The sequence below is a fragment of the Coturnix japonica genome, chromosome 17 (assembly GCF_054131305.1).
Source record: "Coturnix japonica strain WE chromosome 17, WE-NBRP24, whole genome shotgun sequence".
NCBI lineage: Eukaryota > Metazoa > Chordata > Aves > Galliformes > Phasianidae > Coturnix > Coturnix japonica.
Genome location: NC_140679.1, coordinates 16,201,130 through 16,214,341, shown reverse-complemented (window position 1 = coordinate 16,214,341; position 13,212 = coordinate 16,201,130). Strand labels below are relative to the sequence as shown.

Sequence of the window (13,212 nt, the reverse complement as noted above, 5' to 3'; positions counted from 1 at the left end):
CTACAACACCGCGACCACTCGGAGCCGCGCACGGAGCGGAGCGATCCTCAGCTGGGGGCACCTCCGTGCAGCAGCGCTTCTCCCCCAGCCCTGAGCTCCGCTGCCCCGCGACTGTCCCAGCCCTGGAGGGCTCCGTTCTCCCGAATATGGGGCTGGGGGCGGCGGGGCGGGGCGGGCTCAGTCCCGAAGAGGTTAAACCGCGGCCCGGTGGGATGAAACCCCGGAGCTTCATGGGATGCCGTATAAAGGCGTTCCGCCGCCGGGAGCTCCCGGTGCGCACGGAGCGCTGTGCCATGGAGCCGCCGGGCACCGCCGGGGCACCGGGAGCGGCGGGGCGGCCCTGGGATGAGGCGAAGGCGTTCTACGATAACCTCACCCCCAAGAAGAAACCTAAATCGGTGAGAGCTGCAGCGGGCGCTGCTTCCCGGCTGCTCCATCTCCGGGTGCTCCGCTCCCCCCCCGCTCTCCCCATCTCCTCCCTCCGGGCGCGCATCTCCTCCCGGTGCTCCGCGTTCCTTTCGGGTCTCTTCTAGCTCCCCCGGGTGCGTTGTCTCCGGGTTTCCCGTGGTTCCCTCTGGGTGTGCTGTTCCTCCAGGTGCCCTGGGATCTGTCTGGGTCTCTGCAGTCTTCCTTTGACCCAGCGTCTCCTTCCAGGTCCTTGGGGCATCTCTGGGTACCCCTCCGTCCTCCGTGACACAGCCGGGGTCTTTCCAGAACCAGCGATGTCCCCAGGTCCCTCCCGGGCTGGGATGTCCTCGCAGAGCTCGTGCCCCGTGAGCTGCTGGTGCCCGGAGCTGAGCCAACAGGGACAGCCCGGAGCCACAGCCCCTGCGTGGGTTTGGGGATTCCACGGGGACACAGCCACCCCACTGGGCTCTGAGAGATTAGAGCAGAGCCTGTGTTATCTAACCAGGGCTGAGCTCTGCTGGGTTTAAAAATGGGAGCGTGGCCGTGTCTCAGAATAGCCGTGCAGTGCTGGCAGCCCGGCCGGGGGCTGCAGATGGCTCCGGACTCACTGCCTGCGAGCACCCAGTGTGAAGGCAGTGAGATGGGGAGCACGGGGGCACGTAGCACCAGTCACATTGGGTCTCCAATGAGGCTGGGCTCTGCAGACCTCAACTGGGGTCATTGTGCTGGGGGCCCCCTGGTCCTGTAACCACTGGGAGACATCAGTGCTGCTGCCTTCAACCTGCGATTGGGAAACAGGCAGCGGGATGCAGCCGTCTGTCTTTCATGCCACGCTTTTTGCCTCCTGCAGATGTTTGCCCAAGCTCCTCCTCTTCTCCTTGCAGCACTCTCAGCTGTCTGCATGGGGAAACTGAGGCTCAGTGCAGTTTGCTGGTGTGGTGAATCAGTGGCAGAGCTGAGATGTGGGTGCTCAGAGCTCGGGCTGTGCCACCCACCCGCACAGGGCCTGCAGTGCCCACCCAGCCCCACACCCTCAGCCCGTGCCCGCAGCCATGCAGCTGTCCCACCCCATGATGAACGGCTGCGGAGCACTTTTCTGCATTATAAATAATGTGTTTGGAAAACTCAGAAACATCTCAGCCATCGCCATGAGCTTTAAGTTGATCCCAAGCAGGGGGCTTGCAGCCTCCCTGTGCATGTGGGGAATGGAGCTGGCTGCGGTCCATCTGTGCCCTTGCATGTGCTGGGTCTGTCTGTCCTGTCTGTGTGTCCGTCCTGTCGGCAGGTACTGGACTTTCTGGTAGCAGAGCTAAAGGCTGCTGGGAGGCAGCGTGATTTTTGGGGGAGCATTTTGAGGAGCTCCCTCCTGGCTGGGTGAATGTGGTGTCCCCACAACCCATGGAGATTCTGTTTGCAGGATCTCTGCTCTTCCTGTGCTGCCGCAGCCGCGCTCCTGCCAGCTGGGGGAGGTCAGCGATCAGGTTTGTCACCCTTCAGCAATGTAGAAAATGTCCCCTGGCCTTTCTGGTGACACGGTGCAGGGCTGAGAGGGCACATTGCTGGGAGCTGCTGCCTCCATGTCTGTGGGTGCACCACTTGTCCCTGCACCCACATGCCCCGTCCCACTCACCACGTTGCCTCCTGCTCCGGGTTTCTATGGCTGCAGGGATTTTGGGGGTGTTTCAGCTGAGGAAGAGATTCGTCCTTGACCCTGGAGTGAGTCCCACCTCTCCCATTCCTCTGCCCAAATTTAACATCAAAACTCAACTCCATGTTTAAAATTCAGTCTCCATTGCCTGGAGCTGTCGTCAATCCTCCATGTTTTAGGAGGGAGCTGAGTCTGGCAGATGCAGCCCTGGGTGCTGCAGAATGATCCCCGCATCGGGGAGTGCAAAGCAGGTTCCCCTCAGGGTGGCAGTGGGAGCTGTGGGCACTGAGTGCCATCGTGGGTACCCTCAGCTTTCATGGGATTTCCACGTTTCTAATCCTGGGGGGCTGCTTGGGATTTACGTGCGATTAGGAGGCGATTTGAAGGCCTGCCAGCTGTTGGGTCTGGGGAAGGAAATGCGGTTTTTGGAGCCACTGCCAGAATCCACCTTTAGGCTGAAAGAGGGATGTGAAGGGCTGCAATGGGGTTTGCTCTTGTTTGAGGCCCGTGTGTGCTGGGAAGGTCGCTTGTGTTGGAGATGGGATCTGGAGCTCAGGGACCGCCTGGAGGCTGCACCAAGCACTGGGCTGTCAGCACAGGTCCTGCACATCTCTGCTATGGGCTGTGCCAGCACCTGCATGGGGCTCACCTGCTCTGACAGCACTGACCTGGCGCAGCAGAGCAAGCAGGATCCGGCAGGTCTGCGCTTCACACCCGCAGGGCTCCGGCAGCCCACGCTGGGGCAGAGCTGGAGCTTGTGGTTATTTTTATTGCTGTGTTTATTACCTCTTAAATTAACCTCCTGGAGGCTCTAAATGGCAGCAAAGGGACCTGGAACAGCCTGCTGATGTTTGCAAGGTGCCTGCGCTGCAAGGTGTGTGCTGCATGGCTGGATGCCCCCAAAACCTTTAGCAGTTATTAATATTTTCACATAATAAATGGCCCATGACACCAGAGTTATTAATTAATGAGTTAAAACATGGAGACGAGTTAATAGCTAATATTTAGCAGGCAGCTGCACCTGAGGGGGGAGTTGGGTGGGATGTGATGCTGTGTATGTGGGGCTTATTTCCCTGCACAGGGTCCCTCTGGTCACGGTGATGCTCTCAGGCTCAGCTCATCTGTATCCACTCCTAATCGCCCACTGCTTAATCTCCTTGCTGGGGATTTTGGGTACTGATGCAGCTGCTGTTGGCCCTGAGTGCTGCCATGGGGGCACTGTGTGCTGGCAATGGTGCGAGGCTGTGGGTGACTCAGTGCTGGGTGCACCCTGAGCTGAGCAGGACTGGCAGAGCTGGATGGGTCAGAACAACCCCCAGGCCATGAGTGGGGAGAAAAGGTCCCCGGTGCGGATGGGGCAGCTCATCCTTGCCAGGCTGCTGCTTTTGCAAAGCTCCTCATTGGCTGCCAGCCTTGAATTTGTTTCCGTGTTTGCAAGTGAGTGATGGAGATGAATGGAGAGGGAGGACTGAGGTGGGGGTCAGGATGAGGTTGGCTTTGCTGGATGTCTCTCTCTTGCTGCCAAGCCCCACCAAAGGCCCCTCGTTGACTTTGGTGGATTACGAACATTAATAATAATGACTCATAAATCACTGCATGCACCACCTGTTTGTCATGTTCCCACCCACAATTACTATATCGAGTGTTTCTATGTGCTGAGCTGGCATGAGCTGTTTGTCACATCTGGACAGCATCAAAGGAGCCCAGATCTGACTGAACAGCACTGGGTGGCTTTTCCTGGTGAGGGGGGAAAAAAAGCTGCATAAATCCATTGTGTGCTGGGGTGAAGTGCTCCTCCCGGGGCAGCGCTGTGGGTCTGGAGGTGCTGTGGGAGCCCCATTGCCCTGGGGGGCTCTGAACATGGTGCTGGAGCAGGGGAAGGTTGGGTGGCAGCTCCCTGCTCCATGCAGCTGTGCCCCCAGTGGCTGAGCATTGTGGTGTGGGCTGATGGATGCCCTCTCCCTGCTGTCACCCATCTCATGCAGCCAAAGCCTGAGAATGCCATCACCATCGCGGTGTCCTCACGGGCGCTTTTCCGCATGGAGGAGGAGCAGAAGATTTACAATGAGCAGGGGGTGGAGGCCTACGTGAAATACCAGCTGGACCATGAGAATGAGCCCTTCCTCCCCGGGGCTGCATTCCCCTTCGTTAAGGTGAGTGCTGCCCGTGGGAGCAAAACCTGTTCTGGGGAGAGGGGTCACCGAGGGTGTGTGTAACTGAGGCAGTTATCTCCTAAGGGAAGCTTCAAACCTGTTGTGTTAGACAGCAGGGAAGTGGCTGGGTGGTTTCTTCCAAGCCAACCTTTTTTCCAGCATGGCTCATGGCCCCAGCTCTGGGGAATGTGATGCTGAGTGGGACGTTGTGCCCCATAGGGCTCACTGACCTCCCTGTCCCCACATACCGCAGGCTCTGGAAGCAGTGAACACGCAGCTTCGGGAGCTCTATCCTGACAGCGAGGAGCTCTTTGACATCGTCCTGATGACCAACAACCATGCCCAGGTCGGGGTTCGCCTGATCAACAGCATCAACCACTATGGTGAGCTCAGCACGATGTCAGCACATGGGCAGGGGGTTATGGCTCAGCAGTGGGTGAAGGATGAAGTTGGCCACGGGAGAGGCAGCCTGGCTGCTGGTGGTGCTGTTGAGTTGTGGTACCAAAGCCTGTGCTGATGGTTCCTGGGAGCTCCTGGGAGCCGCTGTGCTCTGGGGCAGCCAGACTCATCCCATTGTGTCCCTGCCCACAGATCTGTTCATTGAGAGATTCTGCATGACAGGGGGGAACAGCCCCATCGGTTACCTCAAGGCTTATCACACCAACCTCTACCTCTCCTCTGATGCCGAGAAAGTGAGTGGGGCCATTGAAGAGGGTGAGTTTGGGGTCTGGCCTGGGAGCCAGAGCCTGCAGCAGCTGGTGTCAGTGGGCGGGTGGGGCTGCCTTTCCCCCATCGGGATGGAACGTCCTTTATGCTCCAAAGAGCTGCAAGTTTCCATGGGAATAAAGCTTTCCATGAACTCTGCAGCCCTTCCAAGGCCAAGGCACTGTTTTCCCCTCTTATTCCTTGCATGCAAAGTGAGGTTTGTTATTTAAGGACTTGTTTTGGCTGTGAGATGTCTTGGGGCCAAGCTGCAGGCTCTGTTTGTTGCATGCATTTCCTTGCTGTTTGCTCACATCCTCTTTGGGTCCTTGGGTAACTGCCATCCCTTGCCTCACACTTGATGTCCCCAGGGATCGCCGCAGCCACCATCTTCAGCCCCAGCAAAGACCTGCAGGTGTCAGAGAAGCAGCTGCGCGTGGCGTTCGATGGCGATGCTGTGCTCTTCTCAGATGAGTCGGAGCAGATTGTGAAGGCTCACGGCCTGGACATGTTCTTCGAGCACGAAAAGGCTCATGAGAACAATCCTCTGGCACAGGTAGTGCTGTGGGGCAGCGTGGGGCAGCCACGAACAGCCTCTGAGGCACAGTGTGTAGGGAACTGGGGCCACTGGGAACACCCCATTAGGGAGAAAGGAGTCAGTGCTGGGGCTGGTCCTGTGTGTGTTTCCTGATGATCTAGACAAGGGGATGGAGTGCCCCCGCAGTAAGCTGCAGTTTACATCCAGCTGGGAGGACGTGTTGATCCACCTGAGGGTAGAAAGGACCTACAGGGGGATGTGGATAAACTGAGGCCAACTGTGTGAGCTCTAACAAGACCAAGTGCCAGGTCCTGCACTGGGGTCACAACAGCTGTGGGTTGGACTCGGTGATCTCTGAGGTCTTCTCCAACCTTAATGATTCTGCACCTGGAGGTGCATCCAGCCCTGGTGGACTGGCAGCAGCGCTCAGCATGGAGGTCTCCAAGTGACGGCTCCCCCTTCCTCCTACAGGGACCCCTGAAGGGCTTCCTGGAGGCCCTGGGAAAGCTACAGAAGAAGTTCTACTCCAAAGGGCTGAGGATGGAGTGCCCCATTCGCACCTACCTGGTCACAGCCCGCAGCGCTGCCAGCTCGGGCGCCCGAGCCCTAAAGACTCTGCGCAGCTGGGGCCTGGAGACGGACGAAGCGCTGTTCCTGGCTGGTGCTCCCAAGGGGCCTCTGCTGAAGAAGATCCGTCCCCACATCTTCTTTGATGATCAGATGTTCCACGTGGAGGGAGCCAAGGAGATGGGCACCGTCGCTGCCCACGTCCCCTACGGCGTCGCACAGAAGCACAAGCAGCAGCTGCAGGAGAAGCCGCCCCAGAACAGCAAATAGGGCACGGAGCTGTGAGAGGAGGAGGAGGACGCCGAAGGCTTCCTGTCACCTCAGTGTCCCGTGGTGTCATGACGTCCCCTTCCTCACGGCACCACTTCCCCATTGGGTTGGTGTGACCCATCAGCTGTTCTGAAGTCCCGGGCGATTCCCGGCACCTTCGGTTCCAAGAGCGAATGTTGAGGCTGAGCTGTTGGACTGCAGAGTGGTGAGCACTAAAACCCCTCCTGAAGCTTTCAACAAGATACTGAAACAAAACCCTTTCCTGCCATAGAAACATGGAATCCTTAGGGTTGGAGAGGACCTCTGAGGTCATCCAGTCCATCCACCGTCCACTGCTACCGCCCACTGAACAGCATCAAGTGCTGCATCACATCTTTCCTTCCACGCCTCGGGGGATGTGACCCCACCTCTGTTCCTGTTTCATGTTTGGAAATATAGAAACAAATATTTACATTGAAAAAAAAATAGGAATCCCTTTTTCTGCTTTTGGAACTTTGGGCCATTGATCTGGTAATTGGGTTCCAAGGTTGCACCCGCAGTGAGGCAGCCAGAGCTCAGCTCTGGTGATGCCTTCCTGGCTCCGCAGACCCTGGGGCTTAAATCTGAGCAGCCCTAAAATATTAGGAACAACATTTGAAGTCCATTTATTCGAATCTGTGGAGAATTTCAGCCTTGGGGACTTAATTAAAGGATTTTTTCCCCCTCTCTGAGCTGAGGCCTGTAGGGATGGATAATCTTTTTCTCCTCAGCTTCTTAAAGCTCTGATGTTCCCAAAATAAGCCCTGGGAGAAAGAGCCACCTCTGTGATCAGAGAGCTGGAAGGGGAATCAATGGGAGCGCTGCTGTGTGGGGTGTGAGTGTCACATCGCCGGCCGCGTGTCCTGGGGGAGGTGGCAAATGTGGACGTGACTTTGCGTGCTTCTCTCCTTCTTGTTTGCTTGTTCCGAAAGCAGAGCACGCACCGTGGGGCACAGAGGGCGCTCAGCACGAGATCTTTGCAGTGACTTCCAGCTTTGCAGCATCTCCCTGCGATGAGGCTCTCCCTGTACATGCCTTTGCTTTGCAGGATGGCTCCAGCTGACCTGGTGGTGGTTGTGGCCCTTCCGACCGATCCCCAGAGGGCTGACGATGCCCCTGTCAGCTCTGCAGACTGTTTTCTCATTGCACTAAATCCTGCGTCGGCAGTGAAAAGCAAATTGCACTTTTTCCTCCTCCCTGAACGCTTTCATTTCCACAGACTGTTATTGGTGGCTCCTGGGTGACCAAGGTCTGCAATCCCAAAGTCTGGAACGAACTCTGTCAGTATTCATGTCTATCAGAAAATCCCATCTTCATGGGAACGGCGGATGCTGGGCTCTGAGCTGTCTCTCAGCCCTCCTTATCCTCCACTGAGCGTTTCCCAGCTGTTTCCTGAAGGTCCCATCTTGGAAGCCCAGCTGCAGCCTGGAACGGGGTGGGGAAATGGCATCTCCAGAGTGTGTGGGGAGGGAGGTGGGTGAAGATGGGATGGGCTCAACCAGGGACAGTTGTACGGCTGCTAAAGGTGGGTGCTGTCAGGTGTGCGCCCAGGTGAGGTGTGGGAAGTGACTCCAGCACAGTTTCTTGTCTCCAGCCCCAGTGGGTGCTGCCATGGCCTTTGTGCTGCATTGGCCACCAGATGGGCTTCACTGCTGCATCTCCCATCGGTTTTGCTTTGCTGTTCTCCTGTGGTTTTTCTTGTGAGTGAGCTGCCACGGCAACAAAACCCCTTTGGGTGGTGTTCTGTAATAAACGGTGTTGGCTGCAGCCTGACTTTGTTGTCCTTCTCCCCGTGGGCATCCTGGTGTGGACAGCAAGAGGCTGGGGACGGTGCCTGAGGCCTCTCAGGTGCTGTGGGGGTGATGGCAGAGGGTGTTTGGGGTCTTAAGTAAATGCAACTAAAGCAGCTCCCTGGGAGCTGGGAGGACTCCAGGTGGGAGATGTGATCCTGCCCTCCGCTCTGTGAGCAGCCCTTTGTTGAAACCTGTGTTCATCATGAAGTCCTGGTTAAAAATACGATTTGGCGGCAGATTTTGTCAGCTTGATCTTTTCCCAGCCAGCAGGTGGGAGGCAGCAGAAGCTTTTTGGAGATTTATTGCTGCTGAAGTACCGGGTTTACCCGGACAGCGACACTGCAGCTCTGCCGTTAGCTCCTCCCCACCGATATGGGAACAGATGGGTTGAGGGGAAGCAACAAATCCTCCATCCGTCACCAAATATAGCCAAGGAATGTCCATAGGCCCCAGGGCAGCATCTCTGCGTTGCCCTCAGCGCTGTTCCTGAGCAGCTGCGATGCTTCCTCCGTGCCCAGCCCCAGTTCACATGGAGGATGTGAAGTCCCTCGTTGCACCCGCAGAGCCCAACAGGTGGCTCTGACCGCAGCGCAAAGGATCCTGCTCAGATGGAGGGAGGTCGGGGGTATCCTCTCACTGGTGGCTGCCAGGTTGGGTTTCTGTGTCACCTGTTTGCTGAGATTCTCCCTCCATTACAGGCTCTGCAATGAGTGCAGAATTCGGAATAAAGGACTTGGAGGAGGAGGAAGTGGAGGCAGAGCTGATGGAGCGTCCTGCTGCTGCCCTGCTGTGTCAGAGCAGATGTATGGGAGGAAACCAGGGCTGTGAGAGCTGCTGCTCCTGACAGCTCCATGGGCAAACTCAGACCCCGTGGGGCCACATGGGGAGGGCACTGTGCCCACCTCCCTGCGGTGCCCCAGTGCTGCAGCGCCGTGCCAGGGTTTGATGGCCCGACCATCGCGTTCCTTCCACACCGTTATTTATAGCTGTGCTGGCTGATGCTGCTGTCACCCCCAGTCCCCACACCAGGCTTGGCACAGAGCTGGCAGCGTGGTTTGCACGTGCAGCTCCATGTGTTGAGTGCCCAGCAGTGCTACTTGTGGGCTGTGCTCACTGTGCTCATCCCCTCCTTCAGGGCAGGTTTTTGCACAGTTGTCCCTTTGTGACAGACGGGGATGCAGAGCCCAGTGTGGGCTCTGGGGGCGATTTTTAAGCTTTGCCCTCATGATTCGACTGGGTCAGCACTGAGCTGGGCTTTCTCCTCCAGATAAAGCAAACCACGTGCAGCAGTGCCCGCAGACGGACTGGCTCCAACCCAGCCCAACCTTATGGAGGCAGAGCCCACGTATCTGTGTGGGGAGCAGATAATGGATGCACCATTGTGGGCGGCCCTGGGCGCAGTGAGGGGACCAAGAGAGGATGTGGGGGCTGCACCGTGCAGCTGGGGGGGCTTTGAGGGGCTGCATTCCCACAGCACTCCCCCCACAGGACTGAGGGCTCAGGGAGCAATGCTGCCTGAAGGTCATCAGAGCCCCATTAGAGGGAGGAGTGGCTGTAGGGGTCATGGAGTGTGGAATGCAGTAATGGCACAAAGGTGCCACAGGGATGGGGACAGCGCAGCCATTGGAGCACTGCCATTCGGGGCACAGCAGCTCCTCCACCACTGTCTCCAATGCAGTGCTGCTCTGGTGCTGTACAGAGGGGCACGATGGCATCGTGGGGCTGAAGCCATGTGGGCTGTGAGACTGTGGGTTTTCTGCTCACTGTGTGTGCTCAGGGCCCCACTTCCACAGCTCCTCCAGGTGCGTTTGGGAACCATTAACAGCGCTGTGCCGGGAGAGTGTGGGAACTGGAAGGGAATGCTGCAGAGCAGCCTTTCATCTCTCCACTCCTCCTCCCCTGCTCCTGCCAAGCCCGGCTTCCTCCGAGGCCTTCAGCTCGTGCCAAGCGAGGGAGAGGGAGGGGGATGGAGGGAAAAAGGGAAGGAAAATAAAAAAAAATACCCACAGGAATGTGTTGGGGATCTGGCTTCATTCAGGCTGCCTTCAGGGAGGGCAGGGGGAAAGCAAACAAGGATGCAGCCTCTGTGCTGATACTGAGGGGACGACAAAGGGCTGTGGGGCTGAGTCCCCACTGCTGGGCCCGGAGCAGCATCAGAGCTGCTGCAGGGACAGGGGGGAGCGGGGGCTGTGGTGTGGGGCAACGTGGGGCTAAATGGGGCTGTGGTGTCTTGTGCTGGGGAATGGACAGTGGTGGCCGCTCCTGGGGAGGACACGAGGGAGGATGTTTTGTGTTTTGACTCGCTGCCGGCTTTATTCCCAGCAAATTAATAATTTCCTTTCACAGTAACAATAAGGGCTGGTCTGTGTGTGTGTGTGTGTGTGTGTGCGTGTGTGTGTGTGCATGTTGTCCCCGCTGCCCCCCTCCCGCAGGGCTGCAGCTGCACGGAGCTGTCGGGCGGCCCAGCTGTTAGTGGAGCGTCCCGGCGGAGCACAGAGCTGTGAACGGGCGGGGTGAGAGCTGGGGGGCAGCGGGGAGCTCGCTGGGTGGCGGTGATGGGAAGGAGCCCACGGGGCAGCCGGCAGCACGCAGCCACCCTCACACCTGCGTGCACGTGGTGCTGTGTTACATGGCAGCTGTAGGACACAGCGTGCGATGCAGGAGCGCCCATGGCTGCGACAAAGGGCTTTTGCACAGCGGTGAGTCCTGGCATTGCTGTAGGGACACACGCAGCCCACGCTCACACGGCTGTTCCTGCTGCACGCTCGCTCCCATTCCCACAGCGCCTGCACGGACTCTGTCCCGTGCGGACACACAATGCAGCGCTCAGTATCGGCAGATCTCAAAACGCCGTCCATTCCTCAGGCAGCATTGTGTGCTGTTCCTTATTTATATCCCTGGGGTGGTGCCACAGGTGGGTGATTGTTCCAGCTGGCAGCCTGAACAAGATTTAACTTCCTGCTATTCAATTAGAGAAAGTGAGCATTCATCACCAGCTGCGGGCTGCTGGCAGGAGGGACCCCCCCGAGAGGAGCTGCAGACGGTGCCGCTGCCACGGGCACGTCGGGATGAGGGATGAGGGATGAGGGATGAGGGATGTGGGATGTGGGATGTGGGATGCAGGATTCAGGATTCAGGTGAGGCCGAGCGCAGCGCTCTGCTCCGCTCCGGGGTCACCGCGTTAGCTCCAGAAGGGGATGGCCGGCTCAGAGCCGTGCAGTCGCGGGGGCTGCTCCCCCCAGTACCGACACGCAGCCCCATCACCCCCTCGTGCTGTTTTCCTGGCTGGCACGTGGCACCTTCCTGCCTCCATCCTTCCGGTGCTCAGCCCCTCCATCGCCCCCTTCCCCCCGTCTGGGCCGTATCTGCGCTTCCCCGAGGGATGGAGCGCTGCTGGGAGCCCCGCCCGAGGCCGTTCCCCCCGCGGTGCCATCCGAAGGGCAGCGATGCGGCGGGGCTGGGCGCCGAGGAACGTTTTACAGCAGAAAGCAATTAACCGAATAAAGCCGTTCTTAAAATCCCGGTAATTAAAAGCAGTCCCTCCCTCTTGTTTTCCTTTTAAGCCGAAAGTTGCTGTTTACTCATTTGCTTTACAAAGTGCGCCTTGTTGTGGCTTCAGAAGAAATGAAAGTTTGAAGTGGTTGGAGCAGAAATGCTCCGGGCGGAGCGGCTCCGCGCTGCTGTTTGCTCTGCTCCGCTCGCTGGATCGCTGCGCTCACACCAACGACAGGCGAGGCCCCAGCGCTCCCGGAGCTCGTGAGAAGGGCGTTAGAATTGCCGAGCAAAGGGGGGGTTTGGAAGGGCTCGGGGCTGTGCGAAAGACGGACTCCCTGCTCAGTTACAAAGGCGCTGTGTTCCCCGCAGCCCTGGGGGCAGACGGGGGCTGTTTTCCCACTCGACTCCTGGTGTTGCTTTTGCTCTGTGCAATCCTAAGGCCGCCCACGTCCCTCCAGCGCCCGGCGATGGGGCCGGGACCGGCACGGCGTCAGGACGGGGGGAGTCGGAGAAGGATGCGGTGCTCTGCAAAGAGCGCCCAGTGCTGGAAGGGAAACTGAGGCACACGAAGGGCAATGAGAACTAAATGCCAGCATCATCTAGTGCTCTCCCACTGGGATGCACTGCTGTCCTGGAGCAAGAATGGGGTGCCCGATGGGAGCAGCTCTGCAGCCCGTCCCACGGGGGCTCCGGGCCGGGCGGCCATTCCCGACAGCGGGGCAATAGGTGTGAGCGCATCGCGGGCGGCGAGGAGCCCCGAGCAGAGCCGGGATCTGCCCCGTCCCTGCCCGGGGAAGGGAGAGGCCGCGGGTTTGTGGGAAAATGTTGTTTTTCCCTCCCCTGGGCTGCCCCCAGCAGTCGGCTGGGCCGGCTCTGAACTGCGTGGGTTGGGGAAGTGGGGGGGAGCGAACAATGCGGTGCCTCTGGTTTGGAGCGGGGCCACAGCAAACTATGCCGCGTTGGCAGCGCTCCACATCTGACAGCAACAGGCGGAGCCGCGGCCGTACCTACAGCTCCGGGCCGTACCTACAGCTCCGGGCCGTACCTACAGCTCCGGGCCGTACCTACAGCTCCCGGCCGTACCTACAGCTCCCACCCCCCCGCTGCCCCGAGCGCTGCTCCCTGTGCTCAGCCGCAGAGCAGGGCGCTGTGTTTGCGTCCCGTCCGGCATCCTGTGCTGCCGCAGTCGCAGCTGTGGGTCTGGCAGCAGCGGTGGGATTGAGGTTAGGAGGTGATGTTGACTGAAGACGTGAGGACAGGGCATTCCAGGCATGCACGGGGTTACCGCGGAGGTGTCAGTTCACCGGGAGGTAACAGATACGTCCTCTGCTCTGCAGCCGCCTTGCCCTCCTCCCTCCCACATTCCAGCTGCTGCAGCTTTTCACAGCTGGCCGCTCTCCTGGGACGTTTCCCAAAGCTGAGGAGGAGGGAGGGGAGGGAGAGGTCCCCACGCAGGGGTGGTCGGAGCCCTGAGCTGCGGCGCTGAGCTGCTGGCATGGGCGAACCGGGCAGCACGGGGTCCCTGGCTCCGATCCACCTTCAGCCCCGAGAGTTTGCTCCGCTGCAGGGAAGGGCCATCAATCTTCACAGCTCCCTTATTCCCTGGCCCCAGAGCAGGGC

General features: G+C 58.8%; 1 protein-coding gene across 2 annotated transcripts; it reads left to right on the top strand.

The window, feature by feature from the left end:
* The first annotated feature begins 131 nt into the window (after positions 1–131).
* Positions 132–8,071, top strand: NT5C1A (5'-nucleotidase, cytosolic IA). Of its 2 annotated transcripts, none has more exons than XR_014935345.1 (6): positions 132–398; positions 4,042–4,209; positions 4,463–4,592; positions 4,801–4,901; positions 5,283–5,467; positions 5,921–8,071. XR_014935345.1 is itself a non-coding variant. In XM_015883740.2 (6 exons), the coding sequence occupies exons 1-6, from the start codon at positions 147–149 to the stop codon at positions 6,284–6,286; spliced, it is 1,224 nt and encodes a 407-aa protein (XP_015739226.1). In that variant the 5' UTR covers positions 132–146; the 3' UTR covers positions 6,287–8,071. The 2 variants fall into 2 exon arrangements, 1 of the variants encoding a protein (XP_015739226.1); XM_015883740.2 differs by having other exon boundaries at positions 4,801–4,923.
* Positions 8,072–13,212: the final 5,141 nt, after the last annotated feature.

What these genes read in the sequence shown, in the direction of transcription:
- NT5C1A (XM_015883740.2), top strand. Translation starts at nt 147, where the DNA reads ATGGGGCTGGGGGCGGCGGGGCGGGGCGGGCTCAGTCCCGAAGAGGTT. An exon ending in CTGCATTCCCCTTCGTTAAG is followed by an intron (nt 4,210 to 4,462) that starts GTGAGTGCTGCC and finishes CACATACCGCAG; the next exon opens with GCTCTGGAAGCAGTGAACAC. An exon ending in AGAACAATCCTCTGGCACAG is followed by an intron (nt 5,468 to 5,920) that starts GTAGTGCTGTGG and finishes TTCCTCCTACAG; the next exon opens with GGACCCCTGAAGGGCTTCCT.